This window comes from Zootermopsis nevadensis, unplaced genomic scaffold, assembly GCF_977971745.1.
Source record: "Zootermopsis nevadensis isolate Lab colony 2312 unplaced genomic scaffold, Znev_1.0 Znev_ptg000025l, whole genome shotgun sequence".
In the NCBI taxonomy this organism is placed as follows: domain Eukaryota; kingdom Metazoa; phylum Arthropoda; class Insecta; order Blattodea; family Termopsidae; genus Zootermopsis; species Zootermopsis nevadensis.
This window is the reverse complement of record NW_028259157.1, coordinates 12,904,750-12,925,739: the sequence shown is the minus strand read 5'-3', so window position 1 is coordinate 12,925,739 and position 20,990 is coordinate 12,904,750. Positions and strand designations below refer to the sequence as shown.

The following is a 20,990-nucleotide window of genomic DNA, read 5'->3' as shown; positions in this document are numbered from 1 at the left end:
ATGAATTTTATTGTAGTGTCTTAAAATTGACTACTACTACATATAACCTTTTTTTAGATAGTCCACTACACAGAATCATCCTATCTCATTCGGTGCTACGTAATCTTTATAGTTGATACATCGTCGTTATAGTAACCTACAAATTGAGCGGCACTTTTGTTCTTCTGAAGACGATGCGCGTCGTAGGAACCACAGCCACTGCAAAATGCCTCAACAGACCAGCTGAGAAATACTAATAATTTTTCGGAAATGTGATGTAATTAAAAGTACGAAATTATTCTGAATGTGTGAGTTTTCCTTCGTGTCTTACTCCTGGGGAAAAGTTAGTTGCTTTACATAAAAAATCAGACGGATTTTAAAAGAAATATAATTCGTTTCTAATACGTAATTTCGTGTTCTGTATCGTATAGGCTCTGTGTGAGTTTGACAGAACTCTTGTAAAAGATGATTTCCATTTTTTCGGTCTGCATAAAGTATTTTAGCCGCATTTCTGCCATTTTCGTTTTATTTATCACGTTTTACTTAATTGTTTTCCTTTATTTTTGTGTGTTCGTTTTAATTAGTGTTATTATTTTTAGTGCGTATTACTTTTTCCTTCTTTTTCCTTATTGTGTCGACTTTGTATCACTACTTTTTAAGCCGATGGAAAATTCATTTTATTCTAATGACTTTCAGCGCCACAAAAGACTTTCGAGTCGCGTATTTGCACCTCAGGACCAGCAGCTATAACACGCGTTTCTAACAATATGATCCCGCCCTTTTAGTAACCGGTGTGTGGTGTTTCGGTTACGTGGCTGAACGGCACGGCGAGGAAACGTCGAACACGTAACCATCATTCTATTACCTGAAATGCAACAGCTGTTACAATCGAAACATGATTTGAAGGTGCCGTATGGAATATAAGGGCACTTATCAACAAGGGATGATAGAAAACGTGGAAAAGGGAGGGAGCGTGGTTTGAAATGTGTGGACTGTCGTGGGGGAAAAAAGAATCGATTATGGCCAATAAAAGCTCTGTTCACACAACGAACTACGGTAATATTAATCACAGCGAATTTTTAAATTTCGTATTCTGTTTAACGTAACTGTAGTTCAAATCAGTTGAGATTGTTTATCACAAAATAACTTCCATATTTGCTTTCGACACGCACTTTTTCAAAATTCCACTTACGAAAATAAATGGAATCACTTATCTGCTGACATCTACTTCACCCCGGAAGATGGAGGCAGTATGCTCCTCATAAATCTTTGTATGTATCTGCATCACAACCCACAAGACCAACATTGACATTTTCATTTCCGTGAGAACCGCAGATTTCATTCATTAAAACGTAGAAGGAATTTTAAGCGGGATGTGTCACGTGTAACGTACGTACAAGCATGGGTGCTGTATGATTGGTCGTCACGCATGGAGTACAAGGTGCTCTCCGGGGATAAAATAATTTATCTAATTGTATGGTTTTCGGTGATTTGGTAGGTCCATTTTACTGAATTTGGTTTCTAGGCCCACAGCCTCTAGGGCATTGTTTTCAAACTTATCACGCGTGTATACAGAATAGAATTTAATTAAAACGTTTGGCTTCAAAAAAAAATAATTTTTCATTTAAATTCAAGTTTTAATTACTTTGATGCATTTTTTACGTTTTGCAGAGTTTCTAGTTGGGTTATAATACGAATGTTAGGTCTATGCCCCTTTAGGTATTGGGGTGGCAGGTGGGCTGGTGTACAGGTCATTGATCGTACACAAATACTACGAGGGTCGCTCATTAAGTAATGCCCCACATTTTTTTCCTCAGAACATATTTATTCAAGATGGCTCAAATTTAGTGACAATATAAATCAATGTTTCCTTTACACATACTATTTTTCCACATAGTCCCCATCAACTTGTACGGTTTTACGCCAGCGTGGAACAAGTGCATGCATGCCTTGCCGGTACCAGCTCTTGTCCTGTGCACGTAGCCATGTCCTCACTGCTTGAATCACGCTCTCGTCATCTTCAAATCTTGTTCCGCGGATAGCATCTTTAAGTGGCCCAAAGAGATGGAAGTCGGAGGGTGCCAGATCTGGACTGTAGGGTGGATGGGGTAGCACCGTCCAACCCAATTTGGTGATTTCTTCCCGGGTTCTCAGACTTGTGTGAGGGCGTGCATTGTCGTGCAGGAGCAAAATTTCTGCTGGATGCTTGTGAGGCCGAACTCGTCGAAAACGCTTCTTGAGGGTTTTCAGGGTCCTGATGTACGCGTCTGAATTGATGGTCGCACCTCTTGGCATCACATCCACAAGAATGACCCCATCACTGTCCCAAAAGACAGTCATCATGACTTTTCCGGCGGAGGGAGTTGTCTTGAATTTCTTCTTTCTCGGTGATTGAGGATGATTCCACTCCATTGACTGCCTTTTTGTCTCTGGCTCAAAGTGGTGTATCCAGGTTTCGTCACCTGTAATGATCCGGGACAGAAAGACCTCTCCCTCAGCATCAAAACGCTCCAACAATTCAGAAGAAATCGTTTTCCTTTGAATCCTGTGGTCTGCTGTGAGACTTCGTGGAACCCATCTTGCGCACACCTTCGAATATGCGAGAGCCTGGATAATTGCAATCACACTTCCATTGCTGACTGAAAGCTGTTGGGCCAATTGTCGAGTTGTGATGCGCCGATCCTCACGAATAATGGCATCCGCGCGGATCAACATGTCTGGAGTGGTGGCTGTGGCAGGACGCCCAGAGCGCGGCAGATCACGGAGCTCGGTTTCTTCACTTCCTGAAGCTTTAACTCTCTTAGCCCAGCGACCAACGGTGCTCCTATCGACTGCACAGCTTCCATACACAGCACACAAACGTTTATGAATGTTCACCACCGTTTCTTTTTCAGCAACAAGGAATTCAATTACAGCTCGTTGCTTGTAACGAGAGTCGTTCACAGACGCCATTTTAACAGTTCACTACAGCTCCGCTATCGGTTGGAATCATTTGAAACTCCGTACACGAACGCGGGAAACATCAAATCTCAAGCATGTAAAAGTACACTTTTCTATCTTCATTATTGGCTGAGAAAAAAAATATGGGGCTTGCTTAACAGAGAAAATGCCGACGTTCTATACCTCAACGATTACAATTACTTTGCTCAGGTAACAATACTAAAGTACTCACTAGATCGAGGCACACTATACTCCAGGCAATCATTGTTCTTAAGCTGATTGTGAATTGTTTGCAATAGCAAGGACCTACAGTGTGTCGAGGGAATCATGCTGACGATGCTGTACAAACAGAAGAGATATACGTGGGCGTATCTAAACGAGGAACGCGCGTTTGTCAAAGCAGATAGGAACAAGTTTTTACTGTGCAGTAAATCTGCCGTGATGTCCTCGATACCGTCTTGTAAGGGACGATGCCGGGATTCACGTCCTGGCTGTCCACTGCCGCTGATCTGACACCAGCCGCGCCATATTCGTCGTCTTACGTCCTCGTGGCTGTCTTGGCAACGTTAAACGTAATAGACCGCGTTTTCAGTGTGCCTCTATTTTTTCTACACGTAGCTGAGGGACTCCTCCCCCCCCCCACACCCCACTCAGAGAATTATGTGGAAACAAGCTTCAAGCAACGACCGAATCCTAATTAGGTGGTAGAATTTCACGAAGTTTCCTCTCGTAGTTTGGCTCGTTCTTCGTATCGGTGTAATTTTCCGAAACAAGTGATATAATACGAAATAGACTTAATTATTCATAATATTTCGTACGGATGGAGAACGCTGTTCGAAGATCAACGCGGATTGATTTATTTTCCGTTTTCATCCCCAAATCCATTCCCTTATTTCTTGTATCCGTTTCGTACCCCCTTCCCCTAGATTTTTTCACCGATATTTCAAACAATTTTGAGAATTCTCAGGCATTTGAGCGCGCACCGAGTCACACACACGCAATAACAAATTTCACTTCACTCATGAAAACTTTTTATTAACCTTTCTATTAGTAGCTCAGACTGTACTATATCGCATCAAATTATGGGATTTTTAATGAATAGTGAATTAGAAGGGGCGTGGAAGGCAGCGAGCGTTCGGGAACTTGCAGATATTTAATACCTTCGTTTCATATACTTTTTTATTCATTAATCGTCATATAATTCGACGCTAGGAGTATTTTCAGCAATCAAGTGTTGTTAAGTAAACGAAGTATAAATAAAGATTTCTGAACGTGCATCGTGCAGTATTTACCAGACCTCAGTCCAGTTGCTTTCCTCGCCTGAATATGCCAAGCTGGCTGCTTCGGGCACAGTTTTCGTAGAAGTAAATCCTTGAGGACGCAAACAAATTGAGCACGTACATGTTATTCGCAACGCATTTATGGGGTTTCAGATGTTTGATGTTTGGAAGCAGATGGAGTGTTGTTTCGACAACTCATCGGGGTAATAAGCGACTGAAGTTACATAACGAGTCGTCCACTGCAATGACACGTGACTGACCTCCTTTGACGGGAATTAGCAGACACGAGGACCGGTGTTTGCGTCCTCTCTAGACGTTGCATACGCTTCCGAGGAAATCGCATTTGTGTTTTACGTGGGTCGTGAATATTAATGTCGTCTCTCTGACTAGAAGCCATGTGGGCCTAAACATTACTTCGTTTCAATACTGGAACTAGCGGGAAATTATTGACAGAATTCGTTACAAATATTTATTTTAACAGCAGTGCATAAAAGAATATGGAGAAGTTTACCGACGAATCAGATGTCCTTGTTACAGTAATCTCCCCTGGAACGTTGGTTAATTTGTACGAGACCACGCGGATCAACATTCTGGAAGACAGTCAAGGCTTTCTCACCGCCGTGACATCCTGAAATTTCACCTGTCCTTGTACTTCTACGATGGGCTGACGCTGTAGAATGCACGCGGAATAAATTTGTGGCGGCAGTGGATTGATATTGTTTATTGTTTTGCTCGAACGAATCTTAAGGAGGGGACCGCGTGCAGGCTACTGCTTTATCCCTTCCTCCTCACCCTTCTAGGGACGACTCCGGAGAGGAAGACCAAGAGTTAGATGGATGAAGGGAATCTGAGATGCAGTGAGAGGGCAAGGAGTGGGAGAGGGAATATTTGGCGGATTGTAATTAATGGACGTCGAGGTTGATCGTCTGAGTTGTAACGTCGTGTGGGATTTGTAGGTAGAACACAGCGTCTCCATCTTCAGTGTTTAATTGGAATAAATGGAGTTCCTTCCATACCATATATGAACCATATACCATATATACTCTTTCAAACCTCTGAAGTATGAAAGTTTAACTGAAATTGCCTCAGTTTGGGTTTTTCCAGGGGATTATTTTTCGTAAACATTCCTTGTGATGAAGTATGGCATCTTCATTAAGATATTAATATTCTGATTGGGCTTGTCGGTGAATTATAAGCACCGTCTGTAGATGTCGATATAGGTCTCTTGGGTTATAAAGCAATGCAGATTATAGTATGCAGATACCAACACTGCTCTGTTTTGTGTGATACTGAAGTAAAGAATTCGGACTTGTGAAATACCAATCAGCATCGTCGCTTTGATGGCATGTGACGAAGAAACAGTGGCCGAGCTGACTTGGTGTTCGCGTATCTGCCCACACCCGTTTATAAATCCCTGTTCACTCTGTGCTCACTTCGTGAAGTTCGAGCTGTTAAGATGCTGGAAACTTCGAAAGCAGAGGACGGAGTGTTTCAACGACTTTCTCTTATCGTCATTTCTCGTACTTGAAGCAGTCGCTTTTCGCTCTCTTGTATCTGCACTCATAGCAATTCCGTTTATACTCAGCGTTCTCGCACGCAAGAAAGTTGCGTGAAATTCACAGTGACTTGCAAAAAAAAGGGGTAAAACTGGTAAATTAATTAGTTAATTGAATTTTACGTACATTGCTAAATTCATGTCCGTTACAACGTGGAATTTTATGAAAGCGTATGGGCGTCGAGTTATAATTACACGTTTTTTTGAAACTTCGATCCTGAATGTGGTATGGACGGTTCCATTCGTTAACCGGCCGTATTACCCGATAAAATGCGAATCAAAGCGGAATCCGCCAAAGTATGTGATTGCTGTAGCGAACATCACAGATCCACAGTCTGTCGTCCACATGAAACCGATTTATAAACTATCTCAAACTAAGTAACTTGTTATTCGTGCACTGTTTTCCTCAATACGTACAGTTTGTGTGAAATGGGTCTCTTGTCACCACAGCATGGCTCGTTTCCGTGTTGCGGATGAGGGAGAAGGCCTCCAGATGTGAAGGGTACCCCGAAATGTTACACGGGACCTCCGACGGATTCCTTGAAACGACTTAATTCCGGGTTCCTTAGGGCACTGCAATTTCTTGACTCGCCGAGGGAACTATTAAATGCTCGAGAAAGGCTCTGTCTGCTACGTGAAGTCGGTTGTAGTTGATAAGTGATGCGGTCAGTCCAAACTTTTCAAGGGATGTGAAAACATAAGATCTTTTGTATAGGCTATAGAAAGATAGAAAATCTGATGTCCGCTTGATCTATCTTTGCGTATGTGTCAATTTGTTGGAAGTAGTTATCTGAGAAATATCTTCGTGGTTTTCTTTTCTACCGACCCCTTCAAACTAATTCGGAAATACTGCCTTTCAAAGGACACAGCTCCTTAATTCGAAGTCCTTTAACCGGTGCAGTTGGTATGCCACTGTTAAATAATACACGAATTAGTTGTATATAAGAAGGGACTTCCCTTCAATTTGTTTTGTGTTGCTGTCAGATATCCGCTTCAACACGATCCCTTCCTGCTTTCATCCATGCAGCTGTCTTAATGAAGCTCCCCCAGTATATTATAATATTGATGCTATATCCTCAGACATAGATGCAGTGAATGATGGCAAACCTTTTGAGCACAACATTTTAGTATAAAATTTACTGACTGTCGTCAGCTTGCGAGAGAATTGAGGTTGCCACGGCGACACTGATGACTGGATTGTGAATCGACGATACGACCTTAGGGCCGGAGATTTTCATGTCTAATGACTAAACCCCGGAGCAGTGGATGATGATGGTTTTTACCAGATCTCAGGGATGTGCCTCCTGTTTTGTATTTTGGGTGGAGTCGCCACTTTAGGAGAAGAAAGTATGTAATGCGTACTTCAATGTTCCCTAATTCCCATGACGACTCTGAGGCCGGGAAACTTCAGAGAAAGGATGAAAGCAAAATGTACACAGAGGAACGAAAAGGGCATGTGGTTTGATCCGAATATGGATTGTCAGTGGATTTTAGACTGAATGAGGAGAAAATCCAAGTCGACGGTGGTCTTCTGAGTTATGTCGCCGTCCCGTGTTGTAATTGGGTACAGACATTTGAAGTTGGGGACGTTGCGGTAGGAACTGCATATAAGACGTTATAGTGTAACAACCCAGGAGATCACTATCGACATCTGACGCGGTGAGAACGAATCTCACGAAGTAGTAGGAGGCCAAGTGAAGTCTTGGTGAAGAGCCCATCGTAATGTCCTGACAAGTTTTGTATGGGCAGAATGAAACATTTTGGGATAACTGCGTTGCGATCATAATACGTTGCGTTGTAATCAATATGTGAAGCTGTAAACACTGTGGGCCTATATAAGCACATTACTTACACCCCCGAACAGATTATGGGTTTATCTCTGCATACGCAATTCTGATAGCATTACAGAGTAAATTATGTGTGGCGTACGCATTGCTGTACGTAGAACATCTGTCAGTTCTTCCTTTGCTCTGAGTTCACCAAAGCTGATTACACATGGCAGTCTGAGCTGCATTGAGCATCAATTTGATTCAATGTGAAATATTTACAACAGATTTTCATGGCGGGGATTGAAAGTCGACCGAAACGAAGTTTGATTCCCGCAACGAGCAGTTTAAATTGTCACCGAAGTCCGGTACTCTGATAGTTCACGCCGTATTCATTGCAATTTTTTGCTGGTGAATTTCGTGTTTGTGTACTTTGAAACTGCAGTATGTATATTTATCACACTATTATGATTTATAATGAATGAATTCCATTTGAACAAAAATAAGTTTATTGCTCATTCAACGATGTGTAAGCATTACCATAGACATGCCTGCGAGAAAGAAACACGGAAGTGAGTTTATGTTCAATGAAAGCGTGCCCCAGTATTGGCAGACTGCAGAAGAGGTTGGAAGGGAGAACACGTGTTGATGTTCAGTTACTCAGACCCTTAAAAGGATGCGTAGGAACTGAGATTTATCTTTCGAACGCATTGCGCGCAAATTTTCTCGATCGCATTAGGGCAACGGTGACCTGAGGTCATTGTTGTAGCACATTTTTGCGCAACAACACCTCGGATCAGATAATTCCAAAATGGCGTATGTGATATAGCGTGAAGGACTTATTTGAAATGTCAGTATACTTCAAAAATTAAGCCTTCACTTTTATACTCATAAAATATGAACACCCTGTCATCTTATTTTAATCTGCATAATGTACGCACTTCAAACAGAGTCATTAAATATGTATGGACTGATTAACAGCATCAAAACCAGTTTATATAACTATTCAGTTTACCATATTCATATTATTCAAATGTCTATTGTAACTCACGAGTATTTTATAGTAATTCATTTACTTTGTATTTAGCTGGACTGTCGCTGTCATTTTCATGATAATTCCATTCCGAACACAGCGATAGATTTGCAACCATTTTGCCTTTGATCACAAAAAGAGAAATATTTTTGTCCATTTTTCATTCTCCGTGCCAGGAGTGTGAGAATGTCACGTGACCAACTGCGATGCTAAGGGCGAAATTGCCTTCGTCCCCTCGCCATTAATTAAGTACCTGGACGCGATAGGAAGAATTGTCGACAGAGTGAGCATTTCTTAAAAAAGAATTACCTCTGAGGGAAGAGAAATCGACATGTGCTTGTATTTCTATGACTCTCCGGTCTCGACGTTGTTGCATGAGTGTTGTAGGTAATGTCACAATTTGTGACCAGAGTAGTGGACTCAAATTACACTGCCCTGATCGAGCCTTAGAATTCACAGAGCTATTTCCCTGAGGCGAATAATGTACTTCCAAATATAGTGGACCCTCGTTTTCAAGTGTTTGTTTTTACTGACATGAAATGAGCGGATTGTCCTCAGATTCTCTGCCTCTCACTCTCTTTTTTTTGCGTGGTATATACAGGGTGTACCATTTGAAACGCAACCCATAAACAGTCCCTTAGTATTTTATTTTATTTAGTGTTCTGTCTGACGACAGGTCCATATGAACAGGATCCTTCCATCCTTTTCTCGGACTGGGACCTGTTCATATACGTTCTTGGCAGATGATCCAGAAATGGTTTGCCATTGCCTTCTTCTGTGTGTGAATGGAGTAATTGTTGGGATGCCACGGAGGAAAACTCCGTGTTGCCTAGACCACGGCCTTGCCCAACACAAGTTATAAATTCGGGCACCGCCGGGAATCGAACCCGAGACCCCAGGATTACAAGGCCAGCGTTCTAACCGCTAGACCACCTCATCTTATTATTATTTAGTGTTCTGTCTGACGACAGGTCCATATGAACAGGATCCTTCCATCCTTTTCTCGGACTGGGACCTGTTCATATACGTTCTTGGCAGATGATCCAGAAGTGGTTTGCCATTGCCTTCTTCTGTGTGTGAATGGAGTAATTGTTGGGATGCCACGGAGGAAAACTCCGTGTTGCCTAGACCACGGCCTTGCCCAACACAAGTTATAAATTCGGGCACCGCCGGGAATCGAACCCGAGACCCCAGGATTACAAGGCCAGCGTTCTAACCGGTAGACCACCTCATCTTATTATTATTTAGTGTTCTGTCTGACGACAGGTCCATATGAACAGGATCCTTCCATCCTTTTCTCGGACTTAGACCTGTTCATATACGTTCTTGGCAGATGATCCAGAAGTGGTTTGCCATTGCCTTCTTCTGTGTGTGAATGGAGTAATTGTTGGGATGCCACGGAGGAAAACTCCGTGTTGCCTAGACCACGGTCCCTTAGTATGGAACAAAAATGAAAATAGTGTTAATTAAGTCAACCCACGCAAAAGCTGCGCCGTTACAGACGTAATAAACGTGATGTATTCACATGCATGTGTGTTCTTGCTTGACGGTGTACTAGAATAACCCACGAAGCGTGGGGGAGCTGTAAAAAAAATACTAAACACAGTGTTGCCAACACTGACCCAGAAACACTTTTCAAAGGGTGAAAAAGGCTCTATGTCTCTCTTCCGAAAGATGGTGGATATTTTTAACATCTTCTGTTTAGATGCTGTGTAAATTTTTCCAAACAATTAAAAACTAGGAAAAATAACTCGTTTATCTTGATCAGTGGGGTTAAAGACGGCAAGAGCGCGAAGCCGTTTATACTCAAATCCATGTCTTCAGGTTTTCCTCATGAAGTGATGCTCAGATCAGAACCATATTCGTGGTCATCGTTCACTTGAATTTTGCTGGTGGTTGTTAAGTGATTTTAGAGCGTGTGACTCATAGTTCACGAACCCTGAAGTATCACGAAGAACGTAGTTCTCTCCGGCCTGTCATTTCCGATTCAGTAATTTGAAATGTCAGTCTTCTGGATTTAAAGAACTTGAAGGAAACGGCGTACCGCAGACACTCGTGGCTCTAACGCATAATGGCAATACCTCTGTCTCCTTTCGATTGGAAATTCTGAACAGACGTCATGAACAAGGGTCATTGGTTTCATTAACGTTCCGACAGCGTTGGGAATGACGAGCAGAGAAGACACGAGTTTCGCAAGACTTCGCAGTGGTTCTCAACTCATGACCTGAGGGCCGTATGCGATCCGCGGTTGTATTTCTGCAATGCTGTGCCACTGTTTGTGGCGATAAACATTTACCCGATATCGGAAAACGTGCTGTGATGATTATGTCAGAATTTGGCTGTTTTGTCGCTGTGAGAAACTGCCCGGTTTAATAAAGGACTTCAAAAGCACATCTTGTGCACGAAAATTTGAAAGGGTGCATGCGTTTGGCAACAACAGAAGAATGATTTTGTTAAGTTAAATTAAATTATTGGACGATCTGAAAAATAATCAGTTCTTGCACTTTTTAATAAACTGCCTTAATTCGTAGCCCTACTACCCGTTAGTCCATAAGAAAGTGGTGCATATTGACGAGTCTACATGACGTCAAAACCATCACCGCCTTGAGAAACCTCAGTCCACCGAAATAAATATAATCCAACTAATTTAAATAGAGGTAAATGAAAGAGCTTGTTTACTGTAAATTAAGTGCGTCTTAAAAGATCGTTATAAAACTGTAGAATAACTTTGTCATAGAAACTTTATGGCCGCATTTGTAGCAAATGGGAGGAGATAATTCATGTTCTATGACGCTTAAAAGTAGGAAGTTCATTCACGTTCATGTATAGGTCTGCATTCCTACAGATGTTAAAGTGATGCTGTGTGTTGATTATGTGCATGCACTTGTTCTCGTAACATCTTCTGTTTCTTACATATTCTGAAGCTGACCTACTTTCTTCGGTGGAAGTTAATAGCGTCCTTAATATTTAGTATGTTGCTTACTCCCCGCAGTGAGCTTCGCTGTATACACGTCACTTTCGAGGCACTGAAATATCACACTCGTCTGAGAGGAGACGCGTTCTGCTGTGACCTGCCACAATTCAGTTTTTGTTTTAGTCAGCATAAAATTACGTCTAATTGAGTCACGGAAATGTGCTCAGCCCGTTGCATCGCCTAGCTTCAATTTCAGTCCCAAATGTCTGTGTCGTTATAACGTACCAGTATTTTGAAGTTACTTCGAAGAATGTGTTACTTTCGTGGTCTTACGAGTTAATAGAAGCTGCTGATTCACATCCCCAGATCTGATTCAGCAATACGTAAAGATTTAATTGTTTTCCAGTCATTTTTAAAACTGGTATATTTATCAGACACGTCTCAATTGAAATGAAGGTACTAAAGTTACGTGTAGTGGCGGAATATTATCACATTCCGTACACTGAGTTTTGAGAAAATGATGTATGAATTGATCACAGGGTATATCAAAGCCTGTTCTGAAACGTCGGTAAACTTCTACCAGACTACACGGCGCAACAACAGAAGACAGCAATCTTCATATTCGCCGCCTTGAGAACCCGAAATGTCCGTACACCAAAGTGAGTTTGTGTGAATGAGAGGAACTTTGTCAAACCAAGACTTGAAAATGCTCAGATACCTATAAATTGGATTTCTTTTGCGAATATTAGTACAGGATGTGCAAAAGAAAATTAGGAAACAGTGGAAAATTTGGTTGAAAATAAAATGAGGACGGATTACGTACAGGGAAATGATTTAAAAAGAACGCGTGCGAGAAGATGACGATTCTGAGATTTAATGAGCAAATAGACGCCGAGAATGTGAGATTTTAGGTTCTCACGGCGGTGGATGTGGAGATAAGTGTGTTACTTGTTGTTTCGACTTTACTGAACCACTTTCTCAGGCTCTTTACCTTCTGTACCGAATGAAACTGAAAATGTGATCGCACGAAGACACACCTGTTTAAATTCAATTTCCCTTTCATCTCCCAACCAACCCCTCTGCCGCATACGGACTACACGGCTTGGTCGTATCGAATTAATCTTCTATTTGAAGCCGAAAACGTTCAGAGGTTTATCGGTATAAACGTCACACAAATCCCTTGTCTGCTGCCCACTAACAGCGCAAATTAAATGACACTTGAATCTCGCCGCATTTCCATATTCAGAGTTGCGAAGGTGAAGGCCATTTGATTCATTAGGATTTACGAAGTCGAAGTGTTTAAGTCTGAAAGAATTCTTTCGCCATTGTTCAGTGATGATGTTAGGTAATGGGGTGTATGGCCGGCGTTTCGGAGATACTGCCGCCTTCTTCAAGGTGGAATACACGATAATCTTATTGATGAAATTGTTAGCGAAGGGGATGATACAAGAAGAGGAAACAGTAGAAAGCTTTCAGTTTCCTACAGCATCGCCCGCCTCTTCAGCTCATTCAATTTCTGCAGTGTAGAAGCATATGTTGGATCGGCGTTCTATAATCCTCGCACAAAGCACTGGACGGACATGATATGATTTCTCGTCCAAACCCGCTTATCGGAACACAGCCGAGCTTTGATTTGAGTGGAGCTTCTGTTTACGCTGGGCACTGCTCGACTATGCTGCATGAATCAACGGTAATCAACTCGTGGTCCGCCTTTGCCATTTTGATGACGAATAGACAGTTTTGGAGTTACTGAGGTTGGAAATCGAAGATTAAAATACGCAGAACTATGATTTTAACAGGTGCTTTAAGACTGGTCTGTCGTGTGGAAGGAAGAACGCAGATTTAGGATGCTGAAGAGACTATTTGGGCCTGACCGGACGATGGGGAACTCCATACTTTGTTATTAAGATGATGAAATGGGGGATTGCGTGGGTGGGTCGGGTAACGCTCGTTGGTAAGATGACTGGGGCGTAGAAAATTTCGGTCGGGAACCCTGAAGAGTGCAGACCATTCGTGATAACTAGATGGGACGGATCTTAAGGAAATATCGTAGGCTACTGCAAATCAGATTCACGTGGCCCAAGGAAGGATTTGGTGGCAGGGTCTTGTGACCACGACAACGAAGCATCGGTATGCACGTCGTGTCCTCTTACTTCACACAACTCTGTGTGAATTTTGTTGAAGCTAACCAAATTTACTTTTATCTCAGTGCCACTAATTAGCCTAATTGCTTGAATTGATTTTAGAATAGTCCGTCATTTTTATTATTTTCTTTCTGAGAAGACCTTAGTGAAGCAAAGCGTTTGTCTACGTTAAATTTGTTAGTGTGTGCGCTATGATGTTAATGCCGATTGTAGGAAATCAGAAAGGAACGAGAGTTTGGTGACCCCTAATGCCATAACGTTCTCAAAAAGTTCTTTATAATGGGGTCATGCGTTCAGAAATTAATGGAGGACACACAGACAGCATGCTGAGCTCTCAAGTCTACTTTGTTTCCTTAAGAAAGGAAGATTGTATAAGATGGAGTCGTCTATGCAAGAAGAAAGTGAATTGTTTCTTTCGGAGTTACTGAAGCACACACTTAAGTGACTTTGCCTTCGTAATCACTTTCACGAGCGTCTCGTTTGTCGACGTGAGCCAGAAGCCAGTCCATATCTTCCTAGGAGGTAATATAGTAGCCGTGGTTCGGACACATTAATTTGCAGCAATCACATTAGTGCTACAAAGACGTAAGGACATCGTTACAACGCTTTATTGTTTAACAGTGGTCTCGGATGACAGTACAACGATGAGGGAATGTTAATGTACTCCAAAGACTACACGTTTTCAATCTTGTTCATAACGACAGATATTCATGGGTACAGTAAAATCCCATTTAGCATTCTTGTCCGGTTCTGAAATCCTCGCTTCACGCTGGCTACTGTCCTCCTTGAATTCGTCGTTTGTAGTACGGATTAAATCGAATTCATTTTCCAGGGAACATGGAATACCAGCTTCGATTAATCTAAATCCGGCTTCAGCCAGTTAACACAAGACTCAAAGGGAATGACCTGAGATTATATTAAAAAAAATGTATATGCAACTATATTCGGAAAGTTTCAATTAAGATCGCACGGTTTTGTACTTTTCTATTTTGTTCTTTTAAATTGGGCATACAAGGCCGGATTTTACGCAGTGAAATCAAGGCGCGTAGTGCATTTATGGAACGCGGGCACATTATCCTGAATATACCGTGATGAAATACACGAACCAATACAGAAAATGGCATAATAATATTTTTCTTTCGGAATAGAGACCTTGAAATGTTGAAAACGTCTGGGGCTTTGACTAGATGAGCCAGTATCAGCTTATCAGGAAGGGCTCTTCTCCGCGGAGTTAGTTCAGACGCAAATGCGAGAGCTCTCAAGTCCTCCGTAGCACGAAACATGGGCCTGGCCACACTGTGAGGAGGTCTCAGATGAGATTCAATACAATACACGACGCAGGCTCCAATTACGAGAACAAGAGGACACATTTGTAGTTGGTTTGTGTGTTCGTGCTGTTCGGAAGAATTAACTTTTGTTACGTCATCCGTGTGCTTTCACGTGCTTTCGCGAGGCCTAACTAAATAAACGAGTTGAAGTATCGAGGGTGTGCTGAGGCGCACGGAAACGCGTTGAACTGAAAGAGAAGTTGAATGCATGTGATGTTTTGGGGAGGAAAATAAAACAAAGCCCGGCCAAACCCGCTCACTCGCCGCATCTGAGGTTGCTAGCAGACAACTTCAGCACGAAGATGAGCTGTCTTATGGGATGTTGCGCCGATTAGTCTCGTAGAAATTGGCCTACGCTTCTGATGTGCTTACTGCATCCGTCATCGGTGTATTTCCGTTACTCGCTAATATGCAAATTGCGAGATTATAACACCACATGACCTTTGGGCACCGTTCGCTTCATGCCATATAATAATTTAAAATATAAAATAAAGGGATATACGAGAAATGCATCCAGAGTTTTGGCCGCATTCATGTGATCGGGAACGTCTCTAAAGTATTTTCATCAAAGAATTGAGTAGGATTTGAGGTTCCCGCGGCGCTACAACCTAGAAGACTCTGGCTCGGGAAATTGTAAATCATTATCATTCGTAGCGCAATCAGTCCGTAATAGTCATCAAATAATTGTTACGGAATGAAGTTCTATAAGAGCGAATGTTCACAGTTTAGATGTGCCCTTTAAAGGAAATTTGTTGTCTGTAATAATAATATTAATGGTAATACAATTCTCAGGTTCATTGACAACTGCTTTGTAGTTGACAGGAAAAGTTTTTTGAGTTTATACTACAAATGATAATCATCTAACATTTCACGATTCAGAATTATAATAGAAATAAACTACATCAAAGAAACTCAGTTACCTGAAAAGTTTGAACTTTGCGGCTTAGGAAGTTCCCCTTTAACATTTTCCGAGCCATTTATCTTCCGAGTAATTTCTCAGGAGAAGCTCGCTCAGGTGGTCAAGCCGTGTCTGCTTTCAGACATCCTCTAAAACACACTGTGCAGAGATAGTGGAAATTTATAATTCTGTCGCTGGAGCTGGTATATTTTAAAAATGTATATGCCTAGCATGCGCTCAGTTCTTCAACAATTTCGAGTTGAAACTTTGTTTCTATCCCGTCGAATGTAAGTTACATGTCATGAAATATCGACGTTTAGGTATCGCGAGAATCGAGACAATCGGTTAAGTCGGATTTGAGGTGAACGCAGAGATGGCTCTCTTTTCGGTTGCTGCCACCATAATCACCCTGATAGTGGTGGAAGCAGGGACCTGTGAAGCGTTGCTAAACTTGTACAACCCAGAAGACAGCCATCTTCAAACAGTTAAATCGTATGAATCGATTCCAAACTCACATATTCATTTATTATCTAATAAAGTGTTAAATAAATTATTACTGACTGCGCACTCTTCAGGTAAGCAGTAATCTACTTGCTAAGCATGAGATGCTTTAAAGGGATTCCAGGTTGGGCACTTAAAATTATTAAATGAGATTTCAGGTTCTGTCTCCTGAGATGTTGCACTGTGTAGTCTGGTGGAAGTTTACCAACGTTTCAGAGGTGCCTCCTGCCCCATATGCTGTTCGTCACCCTGATGATGGAGGCAGTAAGCACGTTTGAAACGCTAGTATTATTCTGCCAGACCGCTCAGTTCAACAGCGCTGATAACAGCCATATTTAAAGTAATTTAGTTTACCAGAAGCTTCTTTGTAGCTCAACGCAATTCCAGTGTCTGCTGGTTTCTTTGGTCGGACTTGCGGTTGTTTGTTTGTTTGTCTCACTAGATTAAAACTCGCCATATTAGTTCCTGTCTCCACCCGTTCGGAAACAAGTACCTACTGATTTCAGTAATATAAACGTATTTGGAATTCCTTCCAGTACGAAGAAGTGGACAGGCTATTCTTTTGTGTTCTTCAAGGCAGCGGTGCTCGAGTGGAAAGAATTCTTACATCACAATAGGAATGCCCAGGATATTAAATTCTAGGATCATATTCCCGGTGGTGGGTAAACATCGTGTAGTTCTTGGAAATAGGTGACTGGAATGGCGTAAAGGTAGCCCATGTTCTGTTCGACGAAACTTGATCTTTAATTAAGTTATATCAGCTAATTTTTTAATGCACGTCGTCGTGAATCCTTTTATAATTATTACATGCTACAAAAATTAAATAAGTAAGACTTGAGGTTCTCACAGCGGTGAGTATGAAGATGTCCGTCTTCTGGGTTATTGCGCTGTGTAGTCTGGTCGATGTTAACCAACGTTTCAGAGGTCATACTGCCTCCGTCATCAGGGCGATATCGCCCTGATGACGGAGGCAATATGACCTCTGAAACGTTGGTTAACATCGACCAGACTACACAGCGCAATAACTCAGAAGACGGACATCTTCAAAATGAAATAACTTTGATTTTTATCCACAGAGGGCATTTATGGGTTCCGTGTGACTCTCAGAATAAACAGCGACAATTTTCCTAAACAGCGTTAACCAATTGATCTTTGTGATGCATTTTCTTTGAGTAAAAATTGAATTTAAAATGCTGTTTGGATGAAGCTCGGTTCAGTATTTCTGCCTCACATTCCAAATGCACCCTGTCCTCTATTGTGGACGACAGCTGTTCGTTTTCAAGTATGTTAATGACCCCACTGTAACATTTTCAGTCTGCCCGTCATTCAGAGTGCGGGGTTGGTAGCACTGCACGAACAAAGCCCGTATTTTGTTCTTACTTACCTGTTTTTGTTTAAAGCTCGTTGTTTACAAAAACTTGCCTGCTATGGATTCTCTTTCGCTCGGCGTTAGCCCAGTAATGTGACTGTCATGTAACAGATATTCAGCTGTAGTAATCATCCCATCCATTACGCCTTCTCTTATAAATTTACTGCGGAAAACTGCATTATGATGAGCTTAGTAATGTGTTCTCTTCATCATATACCGTCATCACGAACGTAGAAGCACTTATTACCCGCAGATGTTAACGAAAATGAATCCCTTTTGTGCTTAACATTAATTCAGTTTATTCTAATATTATCTTTTTGAAAATCGAACTGAAAATACAAAATAAAAATAGAATTTATAAACGAAGAAAGTCATTGTTATATGGAGTTGAGAGAATAAAGCTTTTGAAAAAAAATTATGTTTTAAGTTGGAGTGCATCTTTCCACTCTGATTTGTATCCGGGAAATGAACAGTTTTGCAGAGATAAGTAGTCTTTAAATAATACCACTTACTTCGTAGGACTCTGCACTGCTCACCACTTCATTTTCTCTCTAATCCATTCGCGCTTCAAAGTGCTCTCAGTTTTGGAGGAGGATCTCCTCTAAACTCTCAACAAAAGTTCATGTGTACTCTTCCCTCACAGTGAAAGTTATATACTCATATAGAACAACAGGTCAATGCGATTATTAAATTGTCCCGAATTATTACTTGTCCAATCATATTATTTCCTATTAGATGTTACAACATTTGACCACGGTTCGTGGCATTAGAATGACAGTCGCACGGAACAGCAGATTACTTCGATATTGCAGCAGGAAGACTCTGTTTTGATAGACGGGTTGTTACACAGAAGCATAACCTCGCTTCTGTGGCGTTACACAGGATAAATCTCTAAACGTGTTCATGAAAACTAATTTCAAGCTACAGGAAATTGAATGTTAGATAGGGTTTGATACGAGAGACGCGTGCAGCTTTACCCTAAAAAAAAAAAAAAACACGTGTTCATTGTACTCGCTTTTCTGACTGGCTTTTAGCCTGTATGAAGTCTGGAAATTGGTGTCTTCTGGGTCGTTGCGTCCTGTAGTCTGGTAGAAGTTTACAGACGTTTTAGAAGTCCTTGCATCCTCCATCATCGTCGCTTGCTGCTTCTATAATCAGGGCGACGAGTCATGTCTCTGATGATGGAGGCAGTAAGTTCCTGTAAAACTTCTGCCAGACTACAGGACGCAACGACCCAGAAGACAGCCATCTCGGGACTCACAGGCCGTGAAAACTTAAAATATCACTTGAGGGAAGTCTGTAAGAAAGTCTGAACTAATGAAATTAAAGGACGACTCTGATGTTGCAGATTGGTGCCCCCCTGAAGTTTCTGGTGTGAGGGGACAGTGCTACAGCCAGAATGTTGCTACGAACTTCACCTGGATGGACGCGTCTCTCGCCTGCAAGACGCAGGGCGGCACGCTGGCTGGCATCCCCCTAGGGAGATTCCCATATCAAGTGCCGAACCTAGGTGAGTGCTGCTGAATGTTAATTTGCCTGCCCTTATCCTAATATTCCGTTCGAATGTTGGCAATCGTTAAAGGTGACAGCCCCAAGATGATTCTCTCTGGAAATTTCTAGTGTACTGTTGCGTGCGCATAATTGAGAAGCAAGTTACTGTAATACTGATCATTAGTTGTTGCACAAAGTGGCAGGAAAACGATATTGAAAACAGCTCTTGACTGCACGTGAGAACGTGTTGTGAACTGGACCTCCGGAGAATTTAGGAAACTACGCGTCTGGTACTTGTAGAGGCAGGAATCGATTCGAGAAAGTTCAGCTCGCGTTTACGAAGAAGGTAAGAGTGAAGGAACAGAAAATAAAATTATAAATGGGGAAAATTTAATGTTGAAAAATGTATTATTACGTTTGGCCACTGAGGAATCTTCCACGTTATCAAGCATCTCTGCTGGTTACGCTGCCAAGAAAAATTCCGGGCTGTTCGCAGTGAAATTTGTCTCGTTTCATTTTGTGTATCTCGTGAGTTTTTTTCGGAACACAATCGTAAGGGGCCACAGCAAACATTGATCGCGCTGAGTTTCCGCCCAGTAAGGGTCGACCTAAAAAATGTATTAAGTCTGTCCTTTATCGTTGTATCAATGTTACGAACATAAAGATAAATGATACCGATGTCGTAACTTCGCGTACGAGACGAGACGTACGTCTGCTCTGCCATCTCGAGCTGAGAATGTTATTAAGTCTTTATTGTCCTTGTTTTATAACTGAATGTTCTCGCTGATGTTGACATGCTCGTTATGTCTGCAGCTGACTGTAACGCGCACATTCCTGAGACGAATTATGAATATATATTATGTTAAGAATTATACGTAAATTGTAAAGAAATGAATTCTTCGAATTCGGTGGTCTGGATTTGAATTTTAATTAATTTTATGTCTTAAATCATATTACTAATATTAAAAGTCCTGTTACTGCCTTTAAGAAAATGCGAGGCGTTTTCTACCGGTGTAACAAGAAATCACGTTTCTTAATTAATTTTCTGAGAATCATATAAACCCATAAATTAATTTAGAGTCTTAAATGTTGCGTTGTTGAAGATTAAGGCAGGTGGTTCATAAAGGAACCTGTGAGGGATGTAAGAAACTGATTATGTAATACGAATGAAAAAATGTTTCAATCGAAATACGAGGATCTTAAGAATGATAAGTATTTTATGTAGACGTTTGTTGGGCGATCTGTTATCCAGGGTGGGCGCGATGTCTAAATTAAGGACATGCTTGATGATAGATTATGAAACACTTCGAGTGAAAATGAATTGAAACGAAAGTATTCAAAGTTGGTTTATGCATTTATTAGAATGTGTTTAATACATGCACACAGAATATCTTGGATGATTAAGTAATAGGCTGAATATGGAGGTAATATTTGTCTGCGAGACGTTGCTTTCTGCCTCAAAGTCTCGTAGCTCTTACGTGTTTTAGGAAATACTTCAGTGTTTTTCGTGTAATAAACATGGTCTCTGATGGTTCCTGCCTTGCGTAAAGTATTTCCTGACTACGATATAACACGGTTCAGGGTTGTTTGAAGTAGTGTTCTGGATAATTGTATTGAGGTTATTGGAATTTGGAGAGAACCAAGGACACTTCAGGGGTGTTCGACCAATCATTCGACAGCTAACTTTCCCGTGATGTCAATAAAAATAACAGTTCCTCGAACAGTTTTATGAAAATTGCGAAATTACGCTTTTTTTTCTTCCATTGTTTTGCTTCGATGTGTTAAGACTGTT

The 20,990-nt window shown here is 41.4% G+C and overlaps 1 protein-coding gene across 5 annotated transcripts in view; it reads left to right on the top strand.

The window, feature by feature from the left end:
• Nucleotides 1–20,990, top strand: part of LOC110831767 (uncharacterized) — a 129,862-nt gene that overhangs the window by 36,526 nt on the left and 72,346 nt on the right. For all 5 annotated transcript variants that reach the window (XM_087355872.1, XM_087355874.1, XM_087355870.1 and 2 more), the window contains one exon: nt 19,056–19,217. In XM_087355872.1, the coding sequence (XP_087211998.1) occupies nt 19,130–19,217 (88 nt within the window). In that variant the 5' untranslated portion in view covers nt 19,056–19,129. The remainder of the gene's footprint in view (nt 1–19,055; nt 19,218–20,990) is intronic.